This window comes from Heterocephalus glaber, unplaced genomic scaffold (genome assembly GCF_053883595.1).
Source record: "Heterocephalus glaber isolate CG9 unplaced genomic scaffold, H.glaber_assembly_v1.0 deba00001564, whole genome shotgun sequence".
Classification (NCBI taxonomy): domain Eukaryota; kingdom Metazoa; phylum Chordata; class Mammalia; order Rodentia; family Bathyergidae; genus Heterocephalus; species Heterocephalus glaber.
Genome location: NW_028258351.1, coordinates 17934530 through 17958406, shown reverse-complemented (window position 1 = coordinate 17958406; position 23877 = coordinate 17934530). Strand labels below are relative to the sequence as shown.

The window sequence follows — 23877 nt, the reverse complement described above, 5'->3', positions numbered from 1 at the left end:
AATAAAAGAAGGAAAAGAAAGAATGGGCATCCTGAAGAAAAGAGATATGAGCTTGTCTTTTTTCTTAAGTTTTTTGAGACAGGGTCTTACTATGTAATTCAGGCTGGCCTTGGACTCATTATGTAGCCCAGGATGGCCTTGGTGATTCTCCTGCCTCGGCCTCCCAAGTGCTGCCATTACCATGCCACCATTGCCGGCCATTCTTGTATCTTTTGGTTTTTTGGTACTGGGGATTGAACTCGGGTCTTTGCACTTGTGCAGCAGGCAGTGAAACCACTGAGATAAATCCCCAGCCCCATTATTGTATCTGTTTTTTTTTTTTTTTTGGTACTGGGGATCGAACTCAGGACCTTGCACTTGCAAGGCAGGCGCCAGAATCACTGAGCTAAATCCCCAGCCCCTTCCATTCTTGTATCTTGATCAGGGTGTTGATGGCATGGAAGCATCACATGTCAAAATTCACAGGCACTTAAGAGCTGTTTTTCACTCCTAAGACACATATCTCCATTAAAACAGTGAGCCACAAGCTGTTTGCTATCCTTTATTAAGACACCCCATATCCTCATGGGACTCCAGCCAAACCAGACAGGTCCCCCAAATATAGCAGGAGGCCTGGAAGGGGAGGGGAATGACATGATCCCACCACACTTCCCTGGAAACAAACCCACCACAGACAGAAAGACAGACAGGGGCCAGGGAGAAGAACTGGCCTCTCAGTTCTCCCCTCTTTATACCCACTCAAAAAGAAATTCAAACACTGACTACGCAGCCCGCAGCCCCCCACCCCACCCATAGCAGCGTTTGTGGGACCACCCCCCTCTGCAAGGGGTGGCCCCAAGGCAGCTTCCTATCGCTCACTTTGGTTTGCTCCTGGCAACTCTGCCCTCTTCCTTCACTCAGCCTCCGGCTTAGTCACCACCACATCTTCTGTCACCTACTCAGACCTTCTCTCTCCTCTCTGGGCCTCCCCGCCCCAGGGCTTCTGGGAAAGCATCCCTGGCATCCTTGTTCCTCCCAGCAAGGGCTTCGCCAGGCCCTCTGCCCAGGACATGGGACTCACACTGCTGCCCCACTCTCCTTGAGGTCAGGGGCTGAGCGCTGCCGTCTCATCCGTGGCGGAGTAGTGTATGGGGGGTAGCGGGGCCCTGGGGGGCGCTGGGCTGGGTAAGGTTGAGGCTGCTGGGGATAATAGTTGTGCTTTTTGGACTGGAAGTTCTGGGGTTCTGGCTGTGTGGAACCCCCTCCCCGGGATCGGCCTCCTCCATCCAGGGAGTTTCTTCGGGGACGGTGGGACCTACGGGGACTCGGAGGCCTACGCGCAGGAGTGGCAGGAGGTGGAGTGACTTCCTCAGGAGGTGGAGGTGGAGGTGGAGCTGGGGCCTCCCCGCTCCCCATTCCTGGCCAGGACTCCCGGTGCTGGGGGTTGCTCTTGAAGGGGAATCGCAGCTTACAGTCGTGAGGGGGCACAAAGCGCGCCGGGGGCCTGCGCAGACCCCCGCCCCGGCCCCCCGAGCCCTGCAGTCCCTGCAGCCGCAGCTGCTCCTGCTTGAGCCAACGAAGGCGGCCTCGGCGGAAGGCAGGGTCCTCCTCCATCAGCCTCGACACTCGCTCCCAGCTGGACAGGGGTGGGGAGGGGGGCCGGACTGAGGGTGAATGGTCACTGGACACTGCCTCCTCTACCGCCTCTGACCCTTCAGGTGGGGACCAGGTGACCTCACTGGCTTCTTCATGCTCATCCTCATGATCCTGAAAGGGAAGAGGGTGAAAGAAAAGAAGGAACATGAGGATAGCTGAGTCCTGAGGACGTGTGGCTTTAAGAGAGTAAGTCAGGACTGGAGTAACTGAATGTGAAGGAGTTCAGAAAAGGGCTTGAGATATAGAAACTGGACTGGTAATGGTTAAGGAGTGCAGGCCTGAGGGCAAGACGGTCTGGGCTCAACACTGGGTCTGACACTTTCTAGCTGTATGGTCAGATTTTTGTGACCTCTCTGTGTCTGTTTCCTCATCTGTACAATGATATCCAGCAATACGGTCATTATAAGAATTAAATGAGTTATATTTCAGATGGAAAAGAGCAGAGCAGGGAAGGAGGCTACAAAGCTATTATAGGGATGGCCACAGAGGTGAACAAGAAGGGATTCACTGAGAAGTCATCATTTTAGTCAAGGCCTGAAGGAAATGAGGAGGAAGCTACGTGGCTGTCTGGGGGAAAAGCATCTAGGCAGAGGGAACAGCAGATACAAAGGAGAATGGGGCATTCCGAGCAAGTTCAAGGAAGCTGGAGTGGAGCAAGCGAGGAGAGAGGACCAGCAGCTACGCTGGAGAGGGAAGCTTTAGTAACCTCAAGCCATGATTATGACTGTGGTTCCATCCCCAAGAAAACTAGAATGGAGCAGAATCTCAGTCTGTCGTTTTAAATAACCCCCAGTGGTTCGCACAATACCTGCCCTACAGTGGGCATTCAAATACCCATTTGTTGTGAAAAAATGCAGAGCAGGGTTAGGTAACAGCACTACCACTCACAGAGCTATTGTGAAGATTAAGGAGAAGGCACAAAAAGCACTAGGCACTGTGACCACCTCAGAGTAAACAGTCAACCAGGGAGAGTACACACAGCTTCCTCAAGCTGCAACTTAATAATTACGTACTTTGTATCAGTGGTTCTCAAGCTGTATTCTACTTCAGAAACACCTGGGGAACTCATTATAGATGCAAGTTCATCCCCAAAGATGTGGGTTCAGTAGGCTGGGGTAGAACCCAGGAATCTGCATTTTTAATTAGCAGCCTGGTGACCGGGAGACGTGTTATTCATAAACGCTTTTAAGAAAAACTATGTAAACTTCAATAAGCTTTTATCAGAGAGGAAGGAGATAGGGACTTGAGGGGAGATACAGGTTCCTCAGGGAGGAAGGAGCTGAAAGAGGTTTAGAAAGGAGAGAGGTAACTGGGCCAGGCCTCCCTACCTGAGTCAGGGGGATGACCCTCTCCATGCGGAGCATTCGGTCCCGCAGGGCCTGCAGCTCTCGGTCCTTGCTGCTATTCTGCAGCTTCACCTCCTGTAGAATCCCTGTCAGCTTATCGATGTGAGCACGGAGATCCTCCACCTCTGCTCCTCGGGCTCCCTCCTCCCCGCCTCCACTGCCACCTCCGCCGCCGCCTTCTTCCTCTCCCACTGTATCCCAGACATCCCGGGCCACAGCCCTCCAGGCATCTCCAGGACCCTCAGGCTTGCCGTAGGTGCGACACAGCTCCCTCATCTTGAGAGCAGCCAGGGCCTCGATCTCAGCCCGCCCATGGCGGAAGTCAGCCAGGGCGACCTCATAGCAGATCTCCTTGACTGCTTGCATCTTCAGGTCAGCCATGGTAGCCCAGCGGGGGTCTTTGCCCTGTAGGCGCCTCCTCTGGGGGATCTGATAAACCCTCCTAGGGGCCCTACGCTTGCCACTGCTGGGAAGGCCACAGCGCTTGACGATGGTCTGAACCGTGGTGGGCGGCAGCTGCTCCCGTAGGGAGGAGATCAGCCGCCAGCTCTCCTCACAGGAGCGCTTGTCAGAGTCGTCCCCACTGTCAGAGTCTGCATACTGGGGTCAGAGAGAGTGGAGACAGGGAGAGAGTTAAGGACATCCCAGAGCCCAGCCTTGTTCAGATACCTGGGAAACACCCTATCAGCACACCTGGGTTCAGGTCCTGCTCTACCTCTTATGAGAATAAGAATGTTTAATCTCTGCTGGTCTGGACAATGGAAATGATGACAGTTATCTACTTCACAGATACGTTTGAAGGATTAAATATTTATAACAAGGACTGGCACACAGAAAGTGATCATAAATATTAGGTGTAGCAAATCAAGTCTAAAATTTTGTGTCCATACAGTCATGTATTGCTTAATCACAGAGATACGTTCTGAGAAATGTTTCCTCAGGTGATTTCATCATTGTGTGAATGTCACAGAATGTACTGACACAAACTAAGGTGGTTACATGTTACTAGTAATATAATCTTATGGAATCACCATACTATATGAAGTCCATCATTGACAGAAATCTCACCCAGGACATGAAGGCCTATTATTGCAAGTCCATCAAAGACCAATCTTATGGCTAGGTGTGGTGGCACAACTTGTAATTGCAGCACTCTAGAGGCTGAGATAGAGGGATTGCCATGAGTTCAAGGCCAACCTGGGCTACATAATCAGTTCAAGGGCAGCCTGAACTATAAGACTCTATCTCAAAAGAATAAAAAACCCAAAAATCAATCTAAAGTAACTGATAACACTTGGATGTAGTCAAAATCACTAAGGTAGCAATGGATCAACTGGAGTCTGGGGATCCCTGGTCAACTGGAAGGAACTTTAGTGTCCCGTCCCACCCCCCACTGTCACATCATATCTCTCTCCTCATTTCTTCCTCTTAGACGCTGCCCTGACACCTCAGCCCACCCCACCTTCCCACTTGGGCTCAGAGAGCAGCACACTGAATGCAGAGTCAGGCTGAAGTGTTGCCAGCTTTGCTGCTCATCTGCTTGCCAGCCTGTCCCCAGGTTCTGCCTGTCCTACAGCACCCTGTTGCCCTCACCAGTCGCTGCTGCTCCAGCAGAAGGTCAGCCTCTTCCTTTTCTTTCCGGTACTGATTCTCCAGATCCTGAAGCCTAGAATCAAATCGGGCAGAGGAAAGGAAGAGCTGGGAGAGGGGAGGCCTGTCTGGTGCCACTTCAGTGGGGTATTTGGTGACAAGAGGACACTGGGTCCCTAGGGCCTGCAGGGGCACAAGGGGAACCCCCCTCATACCTCTTCTCCATTTCCAGCTTTATGTCGATGCCCTGCTGTTCCAGAAGTTCCTTCTGGGCAAAGTTCCAGTCAACAGGCTCAGAGGGCGGTCCTGGGGGTGGGGGGACCCCTCGTTCCCGTTCCAGCCGTGCCTGCTCCGGGTGATTGAAGCGGAAAACGTGGTTTTTGCCCATCACAATCCTATTCCCTGGAAATGGAAAAAAGGGGAAAGTAGAGTTTCTCCCCTATAATTGCAAATCCATCTCTACAAGCAAGGCATACAGGAGCTTGCTCTTGAATCCCAGGAGCCTTAGGCTCCCATAACCCCAAGCAGAGGGCCAGTCACAGTTGACACTGCCCTGGTTGATTCACTTGATCTCTATCAGCAAAGGGACTTTGAGGAGCTGGGAATCCTTGTCCTGGTTCCCTGGGACCATAAGAGAAACCAAGAACTGACTCCTCAATTTTCACATCCCAGCTCCTCCTATATAACCCCATGCTACTTCTGATTTATTTTAGGGTCCTACCATAGGATGTACCTAGAAAGTCCTGCCCTGTGATTGCTATGTGTGCCCATGTCCCAGACCTTCAGTTTGTGACACATTTTCTACCTGACTTCAGCACCAGCGGCTCTGTCACCAGCTTCCCATTGACATACGTCTCAGCTCCTTCACAAGGCTCCAGAGTGACCACCACTGTGAGGAAGGAGAGGGGAAGGAAAAATCAGACCTGGGAAAGGCAGTTATGGTCACAGATTCCCACCTTGCCTGGCCCCCAAAACCACACATGCACCACCAGTCCCACCCCCAGTACCTGTGGGGGGTGCCAAGTCCCCTCTGGTGGCAGGCAGCACAGGAAAGGAAGAGCAGAAGGAGGGTTAGAGCCCAACTACAATTCCCAGAAGCTTCTGAGGTGGCCCTACTCCCCACTACCATCCTCCCCAGCAGCAGCAAGAAAACCCGTAATTCTCAGAATGCTTCATTTCTCATATTCAACTGGCCAGAGCCCTTCCAGACCTTCCTACCTTTTCGAAAACATCCCTGGCCAGGCCTGGATTCCTCCAGTAGGTTCCTAGCCCACCTCTGTGTCTGATACATCTTGCAAACTTCCACCTGACTAATCTCCTCTCGACACAGATGACATATGACAAGATAGAGTCAATGCAACACAAACATCTATCAAAGTACTCCTCAGTACAAATCGCTGAGCCTGCTGCTTGCTTGAGACATGAAGATACATGAAGGAGCTCTCCTACCCTCAAGGAGCATTGCCTTGTTGTCACCAAGTGACCCCAATATCCCAAAGACCCAGGCCCTACGACTCCTTCACCAAAGACACTGAGCAACATCTAATTTCTGTGGTAACTTATAAAATGTGATAATGAAACCTTATTTACAGAGTGGTTGAAAGATTCAAATAAATAAACCATAAAGTAATAAGCAAACATGACTTTTATTATTATTTACACTGAAAGTAAAAAAGAAACATGGAAACTGGAATGAATGAGGAGGCTGAGATGAGGACTATGAATCACAGAGGACAAAGAGACCAAAGAACCTTGCTTAAGGATCATGCCTAAGGAACCCTAGAAAGGATTATGTGAAAGTAGCAACTTTCGACCTGATGCTCAAAGGCAGACTCAGATTTCAAGGGGCATAAATGATAAAAAGAGAGAAGTCCTGGGAGAGACAGCTAAAGGACATCACCGCACAGGTTTATCTCACCTTTACTCCCTTATTTCCCACCACGCCCCGGGCATTCACTGATTGCACAAATATATTATGACCCTACTATACGCCAGACACTATTTTATTAGATTTTGGAGCCTAATAAAAGAGACAAAAATTTAAAAATCCTGCTTTTACAGAGCTTACTGCTGGCTGGTAAGACAGATGATAAACAACATAACTTAAGTCATTTAATTCTAATAATTCTTAAAAGCAGACAATTGAAAGTTCCCTCTAAAGGATGGGATAGGGGTTATGGACAGAAAATATAGCTAGGGGAAATGACCGCTCCAGCCTAGCCAGGCAGCCTCCTCTCTGTCCTTGAACTTTCGACAATCTGGCAGCACAGGGCAAAGCCTACTGTCCTGTATTCCTTCAACTCCACCATTTTCTAGCTGTGTAGTCTTGGGGCAGATTACCCAACTAGTAGTTTCAGTTTTGTCACCTGTGAGCTGCATCAGAAAATGCAAGGAGATGAACACAAGTAGATGGACAGTAATTACTATGTCCATGCTGCCCACCTTCTCTGCCTGCATGTAGTCAAGTGCTGAATATGTGGTAAGGATGGACTAAATCTCTAGGGCCCCACTCTTTGGGGTACAGAAACATAGGCTGTTTTTACTGACTTTTTTTTCTTGCAGTGCTGGGGATTGAACCCAGGGCCTTGTGCATGCTAAGCAAGCACTCTACCACTAAGCTACATCTCCAGTCCTTTTTATTTATTTATTTTATTTTTATTTATCTATTTATTTATTTTTGGATTGAAGGATTAAACTCAGGACCTTGTGCTTGCAAGGCAAGCGCGGCACCACTGAGCTAAAATCCCCGGCCCTGAGCGCTTTTTATTTTAAGACAGGGTCTCACCAAGTTGCCCAGGATGGACTTGAACTTACAATCCTCCCTTCTTCAGCCTCCTGAGTAGCTGGAATTACAAACATGTACCATCGCACTTGGCCTTCCTGTGATTTATTTAGCATTCTTGCACATGTTTGTCCTCTCCCTAAACACACTGTGAGCTGCCCTGTGTTGCTTTGATAATGAGCTTGCCCTCTGGGTCTCATATGGCTTTGATATTTCCCCCAGCACAGCGCTTGAGGAAACCACAGAACAGGAACTCAGTAGAAACTCACTGAACTGAACTGATTCAACAGCTCTCAGTATGAAATGCTTGAAGCATTTGCTGCCACTGGAGACTCAAACCAGGCCAGAATGTTAATCCGCTGATCCTAAACCAAACTAAAATTCAACAGGCACATCTTAACTCTGAGCTGTAAGATATGTGATAGTGTCTTCTCCTTTTCGGAGGGGCTAAGGGACTGGATATGCTGCCCTGGTGAGCCCTGAACACCTGGGATCAAGCAATCCTCCTCTCTCAGCCTCCAAAATAGCTGGTATTTCAGCAAGCACCACCATACCCAGCCATTTCTTATTTTTTTTAAATGTGGTGGGGATGAGAATATGGCTTAGTGTTAGAGCGCTTGCCTAGCATAGCATGCATGTAACCTTGGATTCAATTTCCACAACAGCAAAAAAACAAAAAACATGACCAAATATACACACCGAACTGCATAAGTATTGTTTTGTTGATACGTCACACAAACTACTACAGTCACCCTCAAAGCCTGTGATTCCTAAAGATCTTAAAAGCATTATGTCTATCTTAGGCAGGACATGGTGATGCACACCTGTAACCCTCAGGAAACTGAGGCAAGAGGATCACACTGAGTTCAAGACCAACCTATACTACATAGTGAGTTTAGGATCAGCCTAAACTTCATAACAAGACCCTGTCTCCAAAAAAAGTTTTATGGGGCTGGGGATTTAGCTCAGTGGTTCCACCGCCTGCCTCGAAAGCACAAGGTCCCGAGTTCAATCCCCGGTACCAAAAAGAGTTTTATGGCTCTCTTAAGGGCTAAATCAGCTTGGTGTGGTGAGGCATACCTGTAATCTAGTATTCTAGGAAGCTGAGGCATGAGAATCACAAATTTAAGCCCAGCTTAGGCAACTTATCGAGACCCTCAAAAAAAGGGGGGGGGGAGTGTGATGGTCTGAAGACTCCAAAGCATTTGTAATCACAGACACATGAACCTTTAATTCTCAGAAACCTGTGTCAACACAGGTGGACTAATAGAGGTTTTCCAGAGATAAATTCAGATAATTCACTGAAATGAATACAGGCTTTTGGATACAATGACCAGAGTGCTATCTGAGGCAAAAAAAAAAAACGGGAGGGGGCAGCATTTTCTTTTCACCAGAATCCCACCCTCAGACTTGACTTGACTCAGTGTCCTGTTTCTACCTCAGGCTCCTTGGAGTCCCCTGACCACACAGATGAGCAGACCCTTAGTACTCCCTCACTGCTCACCCAGGAGCTGGGAGCCCCACTGAGGGTGAGGATGCCCTCCCCTCAACTTGGCTTCTCTTCCCACTGCCCGATCCAGGCCTCTGGGTGGGGTGGAACATGGGACCTGTCTCTCCCTCTGTCTGGCCACCCCACTCACCTCCCGCTGGCCATTACCTTCTCCATCTGGCTGAGGGATGCTCCGGAACAGACAGTGTTGCTCCCGGATAAACTGTCCAGTCAGCTTGATGTCTACATCTACCTGGCCAACCCTGGAGAAGCAACAGTGAACATTCTGGGTGTGTTCCAGAGCACCCTCTGAACATCAATTCATCCAACTCAGTGAGGCAAGCATAATTATCTCCATTTCACAGAAAAGCAGACGAAGGCTCAGGAAGAAGAAATAACCTACCTAAGGTCACACAGCTGCCCAGTGGTGAAGGTGGGATTTAAGCCCATGTCCTTAGTCACATGATACAGCAAAGGGGAAAAGTGAGCCTGGGACTGGTGGGCATTCTCAGCCACACATCTGCTACCCAGCCTTAGGGCTGATCACCCTAAGAATTCTCTAACCATGATGATCACCCAGGACAGGTTCAAATGCCTATGGTAGGAGGGGAGAGGGCATCCTCACCCCCTGAACTCCAGGAGACACTGAGCCCCAGGGGTTCATTAGTATCAGCTGGAAAAGCCTCAGCCACAAAGTCTGCCACATGGGAATTATCCTTGACAATACAGGGCCAGGCAATATTCCTCTTTCCCCTCCTCCAAGAGGGTCCCACCACAGGACCACAAAGCAGTGGTATCTGGGGCTAAGAATGAGGTGGTCAAAGTTTCCCACCAACTCTTCTACACCAATAAATTAGGAGCCATCTCCGTATAAGTGCTGGGTCGCTCTGGTCCCAGGAAGCATCTTGCTCTCACCAAAGTAGGGGACAGAGGACAGCAAGCCACTGACCAGCATGACTCAGCAACTTTCCAAGACGCTGGGAGAGGGCTGGGGCTGTGTATCATTAGTAAAGTGCTTGCTTAGCATGTGCAAAGCCCTGGGTAAGGAAGAGAAGGAGAAGGAGGAGGGAAGGGAAGGTGAGAAGAGGAAAAGGATGAGGAAGAGGAGGAGGAAGAGGAGGAGGAGGAAGAGGAGCAGAAAGAGGGAGAGGAAGCAGCGGAAGCAGAAGCAGCAGCAGCAGCAGCAGCAGGGAAAGCAACAATCAGGGCTGTGGCAGCAGCTATCCAGAGATCTGGGATGCTGCAATGTACACAAGACAAAGAGTCACCAATGTCACCATCCCTCTTCAACCACACTCCTAAAAAAGAGACTGCCCCCTCCCAGGCCCCTGAGTACATGCTACCTGGTGATGCCATCTTTGATGTGGTAGAGCAGACATTCAGACATCAGGGGGTCTTCGTTCAGGTTCACCAGGTGGGGAGTCTAACAGTGGAAAGGTGAGTGGTCAGGGGAAAGCCCCAGAGAGCTGGCCAGGGTAGTCACAAAGAGGAAGAGAGCAAAGGAGTGTGAGTAGACATCCCTGCCCTAGCACTTGGGGAGCTTTCCTGCCCTGAAGAGCATCACTGATTTTTTCGTTTCTACCTCTCACAATCACCACCTTTTCCTCAAACAATAATGCCTACAAAAAACCACCACCACTCACCCCTCCCAAGTCAGCAATCCTTTCCAAGTCCCTGTCTCTTTGGAGACAGAGATTCCCAGCCAGAAGCTGTGGAATCTAGCTGCACTGTCCTCTTCTTCCCTTTATTCCCTCTGTCCCCCAAATCCATCATGCCCTCCCTCCAAACCTACCTTCCAACTCCTGGACAGTAAGTGAAGGAACTGAGTGAGGACACTGGTACCTCCCACCTTTCATTACACCTTGAATTTCTCATAAGCATGGATTACTTTATAATTTTTAAATTTTAAAAAAGTGTCACTTCAATTTAAAAACTGAACAAGCAAATCTGTTTCTCGAAGTAGACAATTGATTCTTCCTCGGTCTCTGCCAACCCAAACCTGGTCCTGCTTACCTCAGACCACTGCAGCAGCTGCCTGGTGCTGTGCCTGCCCAAGGCCTCCCGACCATCCCAAATACCTGCCTGATCATGATGCTGCTCTCTGCTGAAAGCCCAGCCCATTCCCCTACCCAACAGCATGTTTTCTGACTTCTGTTTTGTTTTTTATCAGTATGCTTGTGATACATAATAAACATTCATCATGCGAAATTGCTACATATACATATTGTATCTTGATCCTATTTACGTTCCTTTTCCCTTCCCTCCTTCCCACTTCCCTTCATTTCTAGATCTCCATCCATCTTTTCCCAGGCATGTAACTCTGGGAAGCACACAGCCTTGTTCCCTCCATCCCTCATACCACTGGCTGCCACACTGACAGAACTCCCCCTCCCTACAGTCGCTGCTTCAGCTCATACCTGTCCACCCCTCTGCATCATTCTGCCTCAGGCCTGCCTGACTTCCTGCCCTCTCTACAGGTTTCCAACTTTCTGCTTATACCACACTGTGGCCATGTCACTGTGTTTCCACAGGGCCTTCTCCAGCTGGCACCCCATGCCCACCTGACTTGAGACCTGTTTACCCTGCTCTACTTCATGTCATGGCTGAGCCCACCTGTCTAAGCCCTTTTCTGGGGCCCTCTCCCCAACACTGAGCTTCCCCAGTGGATTGCTGAGCTCTCACTCCAGAAGCAGGCCTTCCACAATCCTGGCCACTTTGTGAGCTGCTCACCCTGCCATGTTCCCATGCCTGGAACAGCCTTCCTGATCCCTGCCCCACTCCCACCTGTTCAAATCATTCACTTTATGTCCCTCCACGCCTATCTCAAATGCCACTTTTGTGAAGCTTTTCCAACCCTTCCAACCAAACACAAGATCCCCTGCCTCTGCTCTACAATGATTCACAATGGGTTTTTTATCTGACCTCCCTGAGGTGTAGGATGGGACACAGATGAGTCAAACCCTGACTCACTGTCCTGTCAGGAAGGAAATCAGAGCCAAGTTGGGGAGGTGAGACTTGGTGTGGACACACTGCTTGTTACAAGTGGGAAAAAAGGATGCCTCATAGAAGAGTTTTCTGGCCTTCTCCCAGCTCTTCCAGTTCATTCGTTTGTTCATTTATTCCCAGGTAGTTGAGCACTCCTGTATTCTGGGAGGGACTCACATGCAAAGAGGAACAAAGTGCAGAACTACAGGAGCTCAGGGTCACTGGAGGACTTCATGAGAAAGGCAACATGGGACCTGGTCTTTGGGGAGAAAGAGGGTGTGGACACACCAAAGGAAGAGGAGTTAGAAAGAACCTTGGAGTCAGAAAAGTCCGGAGTATAGAGGCAAAAGAGACAAGAATGGAGGCTCTGGATTTCTCTGAGACCCACTCTGCACACCAGGGGCCCATGGATGTGTCCACAGTCCACATGATGGGGATCTGTATCTGCCTTTCCCCAGACACCCCAGGATCACTGCGGCTACACTCTGCCTGAGGGATGTTCATGTCCCTCCTTACACCACAGTGTCAAGCCTTTTCTGGGACTGACAGACACTGATGAGCTCTGGAAGCAGAAAGCAATCTATCTCTGGGGAGACTGAACATGATTTGGGGCAGTGCTTCTCAGTTTCTGTTCAGCCCTGGAACTCTTTGTTAAAATGAAATCTAACTAGATACATAGGGTGTTAAGCAGACAAGCAGAGAGCCAACCAGGCCCAGGATGGGGTAGGAAACCTAGAGTCTGGTCCTCTCCCCTGATTTCTGCCCCTGAGAAGGAAGCTCTCAGCCAGGTTTGAGAATCACTGATTTAAGAAAGAACTCCTTAGGCCTGGGAGTAGAGGGAGTCCCAGAAAAAAAGGGCTTTCTCTAAGGATCTTGGCTCTTTTCAAAACGAACTGCAGCTTTTTCCCTAGGAGCCAATCTTCCACTTGACCATTCTCAGGTTGGAGGCACCCCTGACCCCAAACCCATCTCCCCAGTAAGCCTAACCCACCTCTCCCTTCTGAAACACATGAGGAAAGGGCACACGGTGTAGCTCAGTGGTAGTGAATTAGTCTAGAATGAATGAGGCCCTTGATTTGATTCCTAGCAACACGAGAGACAGAGACAGACAGAGACAGACAGAGATACAGAGACAGAGAGACAGAGAGACAGAGAGACAGAGAGAGAGAGAGGAAGGAAGGAAACATGTTCATCCCCACCACCTTCAGAAAAATACAAATGTGAACTATTCCAAGATGCCTTTTCACCAATCACACTGCTAAAGATCAAAAAGTCTGATTAACCCAGGATACTAAAAAAGGTAAGGGAAAATAGGCCCCCTTGTACATCATTCTTGGGACTATAAATTGGCATAGTTATAATCTTCAGAAAGTATTTCAGCAACATAAATCAAAATTTTAAATGGCTACCACTTGACTTCAAATCTCCACTTCTAGGAATGTTCTTATACGTCTTATACCTTATACCTACTTATAAGACTGTTATAAAACTGTTTATAGTGACAAAGAATGGGAAAACCCTAAATGCCCGCAGTAAGAAGCTGTCAAATGAATTATTCTGTATCTGTACCATGGAATATTCTGACATCTTGAAAAAAAGCAAAGCCAAGCATAATGGTGCATGCTGTAATCCCAACACTCAGAAGGCTGAAGCAGCAGGATCATCGTGAGTCTGAGATCCATCTGGACTATAAAGTGAGTTCAAAGCCAGCCTGAACTATACAGCAAGACCTTGTTTCAAAAAAAAGAATAAAATAAAAGTGACCTTTAAAAATAAGGTATGCAACCACTATTAAAGAGAAGCCGTGTGTGTATGTGTGTATAATTATATATATGACACATGCCTCCAAAAGAACTCATTATGAACTGATAATGGAGACTGCTACTGATAAGGAACCTGAGGGTAGAAATGAAGGAGACTTATTGAGTCCTATCTGAATGTCCTCTCTGGAGGTATACATTATCTTTACCAGGATAATTAAAAACCAGAACCCCTTCCTCTGGCATCTGGGTTTTAGGAAGTAGCATCCCTGAGCAGTGTCCAGCCTGAGAAGAAACTCCACCCCATCAGTTGCTCCATTCCTTTCTGCCTTTTCTCCATCCCTGCAATGGGGTATCAGTGCCCCAGGCACAGGCACCCAAAGATGGTTAGAAGCCATGCTACAAGCCATTTATAGACTCGCCCACCAAGAAGTAGCTGGATCCCTCTGAAGGACCCAACAGCCCTGGATACCCAGCCCTGGACCAGCCCTTCAGCCTGGCCTAACACCCTTAATTATCCACCTACAGCTCTTACTCCCTCGTTGCTACTGGGTCCAGGAAAGTCAAAGCTCTGTTCTTTTTTTTTTTTTTTGGTACCGGGGATCGAACTTGGGTCCTTGCACTTGCCGGGCAGGCATCGGAACCACTTAGAACAAGGTTTCAATGATCCCTGTTTGTTCTGTTTTCCAGATGGACCTGACCTTACAAAATAAAGCAAGCCCTCCTTCCAGCAATCTACCTCTTCTCAGCCACCCCCAAGGAACTGTCTGGCCCCAGGACAGTGTGCCTGACTTAAGGCCTGCTCCTTGTCTGCTTTGCACCATGGACCAGACAAGCTTGGCTTGTTCCCTTGTGGGACTGGAAGTTCCTGCTCTACTCAACTCGGCTTCCAGAACATCCCTTCATCAAGATGCACCAGCACAGCTGTGCTGGCTGTCTGGGGTGAGCAACCATTCTGACCAGTTAGCCTTGTGCCAGCTGGCTAAGTATTTTGAGTATCATTCCTGCCCTCAACTGAGCCTGACCACTCCCACCCTGCTTCTTTCTTTCTTCTCAGCAAAGATTTACCAAGAACCTACTACCTACAGCAGCAGACCTATGGCAGGCAACAGCCCATCCCACTCAATCCAACACGTACCCTGAGTTTGCTTAGCATCATGTTGTCCCTACTACTCTCTATCCCCAAATTCTGTCAATCTTTCAGGCTTCGTTTTTCAATCTAGCTTGTCCGAGAATCCAGCTGTTAAATCTCCAGGCCATGTTAATGCTTCCATCTAAACCTGCTTCCATCCTGTTGCACACTTACAATCACTACTGCACAGAATAGTGCTCACCCCTCCTCTACCACCCTTACAGACATGCCTTCCCAAAGTTAGCCTTTGTAAAAAATGTATTTTTAGTTAATTTTCTGAGTGGAAGGAAATGCATGGGGTACTGAACTCAAATGATACAAAAGCATATATAGCATCTAAGTTCCTACCTGAATCAAACTCTAGTTTCCCACTTCCTTACCTTTCTCTTCGAGCAAAGTACTACTGAGCAATTTCGCACGAATCCCAAGATAAACTGTGCGCATGATCTCATAGACACACACATAAAGACCTAGACTCTAAGCAGTTCCCACAACCTCTTAAGGGAAGACAGACTATCATCCTGCAGCCAGGTCCTTGGCCACAAACTCTGGCTGGCTGACAGGTGGAAGGAAGAGGTAGAAAGCAGAACACAAACGAGGTGGCAGAGGAGGGGACAGAGATGACAGAGGGACAAGTTAGAGACCTCAGATGGAAAGATCAAGGTTAAAACTCCCACCCTGGCACCCTTAACTCTCTTTTCTAGGCCCCCAGAGAGCTTTTGCACCCCATCTCACACACACCTTCTTTGGAGAGAAGACGCCCACAGTTCCCCCGTCCTCCCGGACAGCCACCCCCATCTCAGCCAGCAATGCTTCTCTGTGGGAAAAAGAAAGGCAAATTTCAGTCCTGTCATCATTCCCATAACCTTCCCTAAAAGGCCTGACCTCTTCCCCAACCTCCCAGAGCTCTGTGGTAGGCCCAGCCCCTCACACCTCTCCATCCTCAGGGCTTCTGTCTTTCGCAGCTTTTCCTCCCATGTCTCGTTCAGTTCAGCTATAATCTTCTCTGTCTCCTGGGGGCACAAATACAGGCAGCGATCAAGACAGTCCGTGACCTAAACCTACTCCTGAGGTCCCTTCTTCTTGCTCATCCCTAGTTTTAGAGAAGTAAATTCCCAGAAGCTCCCAAACCCCCACCCCTTGCTAGCTCCAGCTCTGCACCTGCAGCCTCTCCATGGCCTCCTCAGGCCCAATCTGAGGCTCAGTGTTGGAGAATGATGGCTCCAGCTCCCCATTATGTGCAGGGGGGGATGAGGGTGAAGCTGGGGCAGGGGGAGATGATACAGCTGGTACAGTACCTCCAGGACTCCCCTCTTCCACCTTTAGGCCTGGGAGGGAAAAAGGTAAAAGAGTATGAGATCTGTAGTACTAGCTACCTGGGAGGTTGAGGCAGGAGGATCCCTTGAACCCATGAATTCAAGACTAGCCTGGGCAACATAAAGAAATTCCATCTCAAAAAAGCAAAAAGGATTTAAAAAAAAAAAAAAAAAAAGATGGAACCAAACACTAGAGAAAGCCAAGAGCTTTTTTTTTTTTGGTACCAGGGATCGAACTGGGGACCTTGCACTTTCGAGGCAGGTGCTGGAACCACTAAGCTAAATCCCCGGCCCAGAAAGCCAAGAGCTTTTCAGATAATTTTGGAAGACTTTTGGGCAATCTCTTAGCAGACAGGGAGCCCTCGCAGACAACCCTGACAAATAAGCATCCTGTCTTTGCCTATACATCATGGATGGAGAACTTGTTACTGAAGGAGATACCCAGTTCCTTCTGCCAACAGTTTCTACTGTCAAAAGTTCATAGCAATGTTGAGCTGAAATCTGCCCTGTGTCTTGTGTACCTATTGCTTCTAGTTCTGTTTCTTCTTCCAGGCACTCTTGCAAATGTTGGAAGGCGAACATCACATCCTCTTTATCTTTCTCTTCCCAAAAACACCTTTGTTCCCCTCACTGTGTCCCTCAGCACCCTATCCTCCATGAGACTGATCTCAAGATTGAACAGAGAATTCATACCTGACCCAGTTAACATGGATCATACATTCTCTAACAGGAGACTGCTTTCTTATCCATGAGGATGAGCACTGCATCTTAGAAACCATTCTGTTGTTGACCATTAAGCTTAGGTTCAACTAAAACTCTGATATTTTATAAGAACTGCTGCAAGGCAGGTGACCCAGCAGCCTCTTTACCATCCACTGTGTGAACCATAAATATACAACTTGCCACTTCTTCCTGTACCTGTCATTTTAGTAGTTCCAGAAGCCTATCAAAGTCCCTCTGAATCCTCACTCTCCCCACAGTCCCTCGCTCTGTAACATCTGAAGACACAAGTGCCCTCTCCACATGTGTTCAAGTCACTGAACAAGTGAAGGCCTTCATGACAGATGGTCCCTCTCAGACCCCAAGACTGGTCAAAAGCAAGTGAGGAAGGGCAGGGTGGGCCAAGAGGTATCCCTGGGCTGTTCCTACCTCCCAGAGCAGAGGCTGAAAGCCCCTGAGCCATAAGCAGTTCCCGCAGCCGTGCCACCTCCTCCTGCAGCTCTCGGATCAGCCGGGCGTTAGGGTCCTCATTGATGACAGCATTGCATCGAATCTGCTTGGTGCGGTCAGCATACCTGGGAAAGGAAGGGGATCAGGACTGGTAAGGGCAGGCACAAAAGCCCTTGCTGTGCTGCCTATTTCCTGCTCTCCTTCCCAGGACTCAAGACAGGCAGGGTTTACCCTGCCTCACCAAAGGATTCTTCAGTAAACAGCCTCTGAGCTCCTGGCACTTTGTATATGCTGCCCCATCCCTGCCAGAACTAGAAGCCCCACCTGAGGGTGCTGAGAGTCTCCTCATAATTGATGTCAGCAGGGCTCAGGGCTGCAATCATTGCTGTGCGTGAGTTCCCACCTACCAACAAAGAGGATGGAAAAGCTTTAGCTTAGCGAAATCCTAAGAAAAATGAGACTGGGTCATGGGGGAGGGGGGTGCTCAGTGTCCAGACAGGACTCTGTGGGGTCACTGGGGCAAAGTGAAACTAAAAGTTGAGAAGCGTTAATGGGGAGAGGCAGGGGCAGAGAGACAGCAGATAACTACAGGACAATCACAGGTATGTGGGCGGGGGATGGAGTCAGTAATCATGTGAGGTTGGGGAGGCACCTGGCCTTGGCAGAAAGGGTATGGCCTTGATCTCATCATAGAAAGTCTCAAAAAAGTCAGGTGTGGTGGTGCACACCTATAATCCCAGCACATGAGAGCTGAGGCAGGAGGATCACCACAAATTCAAGACCAGCCTGGGCTACACAGTGAGTTCAAGGCCAGCCTGAACAGCATAGTGAGACCCTATCTCAAAAAACCAAAAAATACAACAAAAGACACTCTTCAAAAAGATACTCCCTAAGTTAGGGGAGAACATGGGACAACATTGACTGGATTTTGGATTCTGGGAGTGGCAATGATTCTGATAAGTGTTAGATTCATCAAAGGGGGCCAGTGGCAGGGTCAACAGAGACAGGAGGAATCCCTCACCTAAATTCTCCTTGAGCAGCCAGGTGAGCACAGAGTCCCTGTAAGGGATAAAATCTGACTTCCGCTTCTTTGATTGCTGGGAGATGGAAAGAGAAGGTGGTCAGAGTGAGCCCACTCCCTGTGCCCCCTTTCCTGAGCTCCTTCTCCTCCCAACTTGCAGGGCTCACCATATCTGCAAGGGCTGAGATCACCTTCCCGAGAGTAGTCAAGGACTTATTGATGTTGGCACCCTCCTGGAAAAGGATAAAATATAGGGATGAGACCCTCTCCCCATCCTCACTCAGATCCATTTCACCCTCCCCTCATCACCAGGGAGAGTCTTAGGTTACGATCAGTGACTTCCCCACCCAGCCCCCAATACTGTCCTTGTGTGTCCCTCCAAGGTGCCCTCACCTTCAAACGCATGCCCCGGGCCCCTGAGGAGTCAGCCCGCTCGCTCCCAGCAAGGTCCACCAAACTGATCTTACTGACCTGGGGTCAGAGGAAAGAGGCAGGAGGTGACTGGGGTGGGGGAGATGAGGAAGATAAATCAAGGGAGCAGCTGGCAGGAATCTGGGTAGTCAGCAAGGGCTGGAGAAAGCCAGGAAGGGGAAAAGGAAAAGGATAGGAGGAAAAGGGATATGGAAAGAAAACAGTGAGGAGCTGGTTACTCATTCATTTGTTCATTTAGTCACTTACAAATACCTAAAGACCCACTGTGTACCAGGGCTGGAATCCCAGCCCTGCCCTGAAAAGTCTGGTAAGGACAAACAAGCAAACGAGAGGTTGTAGTGTGCTGATCTGACTCTGCTGGGGAGACAGACAGAGCTGACACAAACTAGCAGAGGCGGATCCCCACCTTCTCTGAGTCCAGCCCAGTGAGCTGGTCGTGACAGCGCTGTGTGAAGACAATGGTGAAGACAGCATGGGAACGGCTGCTGGTCTCATTCATGTTGGTGGCGGCTACCGTCCTAAGGAGAGAGAGCAGTCACAGGGTCCTGCCCTCAACTTCCCAACTCTAGGTCCCTTAATCTGCTTGATCAGCCTGCCTTACCTCGCCTTATTTCCACAGTCCATGAGGTCAGCAATGTCTGCATAGGAGGTCACAGCCAATTTAGACAAATCCTGTACGTAGGGGCCCAGGATAGGGTGCTCCCGGACCCGCAGAGATCCCCGACTCTTGGGGTTCAAAAGGTCTCGTACCCGCTCACAATAGATTTCCATATAGCTCACCTGGGAAAAGCAAATGAGAAGTAAGGATGCTAGTAATGACACTGTCAGTACAACTTAAACTAAATTTTACCACACAGGACACAGGTAACTGCAGTACACACACACACACACACACACACACACACACACACACGCAACACCAGGTAAAGTGCTAAAATTCTCCATATGCTAGTTCGATCCTCCCATCAAACCCTGGGAAATGAGTCTAACCATTAGCACTTCAGATGAATATACTTGGGAGCTAAAGGCTGAAATCATTGCCCAATGTGACAGTAATGAGCAGAGCCAGCATTAGTTCCCGGGCTGACTCCAACACTAACACTGCCCTCAGTCTTAATCACGCTGATTTCCTGCCTCCCTGCCCCGCACTGAGACTGAGGCTTACCTCTACAGAATAGGAGAGCTGAGCACTCTGGTTCTCACTGACACGAGAAAACAGGTCCTCACAGAGCTGGAGAGAGACACAGAGAAGCACAGAGAAGCTCCATTCATAGCACACTTGCAGTGCCCAGCCCCAGCCAGGCCCTGTCCCAGGTGACTCAATTTAACCCTTGCCACAGGCCTGAGGGAGGGGTCATTACCACTTTACAGGTAGGAAAGCAATCTCTGAGAGGTTCACACTTGCCCAGGGTCACAAGCTGGTATTCAGCAGGGCAGGTGTCCCGCTCCCAAGCCTATATGTAAGGTTGCTATGCTACACAGCTAGGTAAAATCAAGGTCAGCTCTCAGTTATCCACAACTAGATCTTTCTACAGTCCACATCTTGTTTATGGTATGGAAGCCTGTTAGCAAATTATGAAACAAAGTAAACCAGCAGAAAGTGGTAAAACCAGAGTCTCGACCAAGGCTCTCTGATGCTAAAGGCTTAGCTCTTCTCATTCAGCTTCCCTGTCTCTTCCAGGGACAAAGCCTTCTCCCCTGAAAGGAAGCTGGGCATCCAGACTGCAGCCTACCCCATGACATTCCTTATAACTAAGGGTCTCAGAACCAGATCTCTGCTCCATAAATCCTAGACCCCCATCCTTTCTCCCCTGGGGGGCAGCTGAAGATGCTCCTGCCCTGGCTGCCCAGTCAGGTCCCAAGTATGTACCTGAGGCACAATCCCCTGCTGCCCTGGCTCCTGCCGTCCCATCATGGTATAGGACTTCCCAGCTCCAGTCTGCCCATAGGCAAAGATGCACACATTGTAACCTTCAAAGGCATGGAGCAGCATCTCTTCCCCAATGTCTCGATACACCTGCTGTTGAGATGCAAACTGGGGGTCCTCAGCCTAGGTGAAAGAGGGGCAGAAAAAGACAACAGGAGCACTGGATGACTTTGTTCTTCATGTCTATGGTCCCCACAACCTTGCCTCCTTCCCACTATCATCAATCTAATCAACCGTGAGCATTATATCCAGCCCTTGCTTGTCCTAATTATCCTGAGTGAGTCTACCTTCCCCACTCCTGGTCCCAATCACAACCTAAGAGTCCTACCCATCCCACTTCAGGGGTCCCTCTCCTTCTCCAGTCCCAACTAATCCCAGGAAGGTCTTATTTCCCAGCATTGCCTCCTCCCCAGGACTTAAATCCCCTTCCCCCTATGGCTTAGTTTCCCCAGGCCAACAACCTCACCGAAGTGTGTGACCAGTAGGAATAGTCGAAAGTGAAGCTTTTGGGGACATCCTTGATCTGTTTGGGATTGAAGATGGCTGAGGAGGCAAGAGAGGGCAAAAGAAAACCCAGGTCAGATACTCCCAGTCTCTGCCCACTCTCCCACAAGCCTCTGGACTCCAGACATCCCACTCCCCACCTCTGTCCTAGTTCATCTCTCCCCTTTAATACTCCCCACCCCCTCCTGCCACCAAAGCTAAATTTGGCTTCCTAGGGCCCGCCCCTTATGAGCTGCCTCCCTGGATTGGGCAATCCAAGGGCTCCCAGCCAACATTCCCCCTCCCAGGGACAGGAACATGGAAAGGCCAGCCTGCCCCAGCCCCTGCCCTTAAACCTAGCACCTGCTCTGTGCCCAGCACAGTCCTCTGATTTGGCCCAACAGGACTGCCTACATGGTGGGGCTGCCCTTCCCCTCTTGTGTCCAGCCAGGCCCCTGGGACTCACTCACAGGTGGTGTTGCCCTGCATGCTGACCACACACTTGGCATCCTGACTGGTCTCACGGGCATTGAAGGGCCGAACCCTCACTGCCACTTTCACTGAGGCACCAGCCATAGCTCCAGACGCTGCTGCCCTCCTCAGCTGGAGGACAGAGAAAGAGGGGTGATTAGACCCACCGGGAAGACTCAAACATTGCTTTCCAGCTTCTCTCTGAAACCATCTCTCTACTCCCCTTCCCCAGCTAACCAGCCCCTCAAGAACCCAGTTCCTGTTCCTCTGCCTTCCTCCTCAGTGTCACTAGTTTAAGGGGCTCCAAAAATATTCCTGCCTCTCTCCCCAGCCATACCCCAGAGTTACCTGGTGTCCTGGCCCCAGACCAGGGGAGCTGTATCAGTTCTGGCTGCCACCGGCCCTCGTAGGGGGAGCCCCATCCTATACTTGGGGCCTGGCCACACCAGCAGGGGCTGTAGGGGAAACCCTGGTTGTGGGGGAAGAGTGGTTAGGAGGCACCTGTGGCTCCAGAGTCTGTCTGGGATTTCTGCATTTAGAGGGGAAGGGATGGGGGAATGTTAGGAAAGGTGGGAATAGCTGCCTCTCTGGAGTGGCTGAATGCAATGTGAATCCAAGGGCAGGAATGGTGATATTTTTATTCCTCGTCACTCACAAGTGTACCGAACGTTCAGACAGAGGAGAGAGAGAGAGAATGAAGCTGGACAGAGAGCAATTCTGAGAGAGACAAATGGGCAGAGACACTGAGGGTGGCAGGCAAGAGGAGAGGAGGGACAGAAAGTCACAGACACCAAGAAAATGAAAGAAATAAGCCAAAAGACAAGACGGAGGTCGTGCTATGAAGATAGAATAAGAAAAGGAAAGGGGAGACAGAGAATATCAAACCTGAAGATTTTTGAATAGGCAGCGAGAGGGCTCTGGGGCCAAAGCACAAATTGGGAGCCCAGAAAATGAGAGGAGAGAAAATCCCAAACATAAAACCTAACCTATAATTCCCTTACAGGACCAACAAGGGAGCAGTAGAAACCAGTTCCCACCTGGGTTACTGGTGGGAAAAGTTCAAGAGCTGCAGGCACACAAGACCTGCCTTTTGGGTCTCAAGCCCCTTTCCCAGCCCTCAGCACTTCCTCCTCAGGATCCAGGACAATGGGCAGGGGAGGGTGGGGTCATCCTGTATCCACCGTACCAACCCCCAGGGCTCCACTGCTGGGGTAATACCTTGGGAGGGATAGGGGGAGAGGTTTGACAGCTCCTTCAAAGAGGAGAGAAAGGAAAGGAAGCAGACTGGTCCCAGCCCCAGCCTAGGGCCAACGCTATGGTGTCCACAGCCCTGGGGAAGGTGCCAGGCTAGAACCCAAGAATGTAGGTGATCGAGTGCCCACACCCTGGGAGGAGAGACTGAGTAGCCCACACCCACGAACAGCAAGGTAAAGACTGTAGAAAGGGTTCAGGGATGCCAGTCCACCCACCTGTGGCCCCAAAGGACCTCAAACCTCTGTTGTGCTGGGCCTCACCTCACCAGCCATCCTGGGTAGAGCATAGACTGGTCCGTCCCAGAACAGGAAGGGAGTAGCCAAAATCAGAAGCTAGCTCAGGAAGAATGGCCCTGACCCCCAGACCCTGACCAGAGGAGGGAAAGACACTGGTGGGACACACAATCGTGACTCTAGTGCAATTAAGAGAACAGGGAAAAGGGTGGCAGGCTAAAAGATAGCGGGGTAAGGGAATAGGGGCTAGATCAAGGGTCTGCCAATGCACCTTTAAGGGTGCAGTGGGGTACAAGGAGGACCCCGTGGCTGGGATTGGGCCGACCTACCCAACAAGGGGTCTCAGGCCACCTGCACCTCACCCACCCAGCAATTCTCCAACAGGCCCCTGCCCGGCCTCTCTGGACAGCAGTGCGGACCCTGGCCCCTAGTCCAGCCAAACGACCGCTGCCCTGGGCCTGGCACCTCTCTGCGCCTCCGCGGGACAAACAGCACATGATCCCAGCTCTCTCGCCTAGCCGATGCAAACGGGACCCCGACTCCCCGCCTCCTAGCCCAGCACATTCCTCTGCGGGCGTCCCCTCCCTTCCCCCTCCGAAGCTCTCACCTCGTCGCGGCGGGGCTCCCGGAGTGGCTCCGCGAAGTGCAAAGGGACAAACTTTTCGGGAAGCGTGAGACTGGAGTGGCGATCTAGGGTCGGTTCGGGGCTGCCCCCGCCCCTCGCCGGGTCCCCGGGCGACGGGCGGCTCACTCGCGGCCCGGGGGCGGCTGCAGTAGCGGCGCCAGCGGCCGGCGCCCGCCCGGGCAGCGCGAGCTGGGACGGGAGCGAGGGGCGGGGGACGAGCGGGCGC

The 23877-nt window shown here is 50.3% G+C and overlaps 1 protein-coding gene across 3 annotated transcripts; it reads right to left on the bottom strand.

The window, feature by feature from the left end:
- Positions 1–528: 528 nt before the first annotated feature.
- On the bottom strand, positions 529–23858 carry Kif1c (kinesin family member 1C). Of its 3 annotated transcripts, XM_021238088.2 has the most exons (24): positions 23634–23858; positions 23009–23082; positions 21888–22008; positions 21539–21671; positions 21052–21128; positions 20529–20708; positions 19824–19889; positions 19260–19438; positions 19065–19176; positions 18620–18697; positions 18394–18459; positions 18227–18302; positions 17530–17608; positions 17185–17330; positions 15881–16047; positions 15653–15732; positions 15461–15536; positions 10186–10265; positions 9011–9105; positions 5377–5460; positions 4787–4973; positions 4575–4647; positions 2964–3581; positions 529–1746 (listed from the first exon to the last, which is right to left on the bottom strand). In XM_021238088.2, exons 4-24 carry the CDS (start codon positions 21642–21644, stop codon positions 1057–1059), a joined length of 3315 nt encoding a protein of 1104 aa, XP_021093747.2. In that variant the 5' UTR covers positions 21645–21671; positions 21888–22008; positions 23009–23082; positions 23634–23858; the 3' UTR covers positions 529–1056. The 3 variants fall into 3 exon arrangements, with proteins under 3 accessions (XP_021093747.2, XP_004857381.2, XP_004857382.2); XM_004857324.4 differs by lacking the exon at positions 23009–23082 and having other exon boundaries at positions 23634–23835; XM_004857325.4 differs by lacking the exons at positions 21888–22008; positions 23009–23082 and having other exon boundaries at positions 23634–23857.
- Positions 23859–23877: the final 19 nt, after the last annotated feature.

Bases quoted from the DNA above. Each gene is read 5' to 3' on its own strand.
- Kif1c (XM_021238088.2), bottom strand. From the start codon at position 21,644: ATGGCTGGTGCCTCAGTGAAAGTGGCAGTGAGGGTTCGGCCCTTCAAT. The intron at 20,709-21,051 runs GTGAGGTTGTTG...TCTTTCACCTAG, and splicing joins CCTACTGGTCACACACTTCG to GCTGAGGACCCCCAGTTTGC. The intron at 17,609-18,226 runs GTGAGGGATTCC...CTTTGTTGGTAG, and splicing joins GCTGCTCAAGGAGAATTTAG to GTGGGAACTCACGCACAGCA.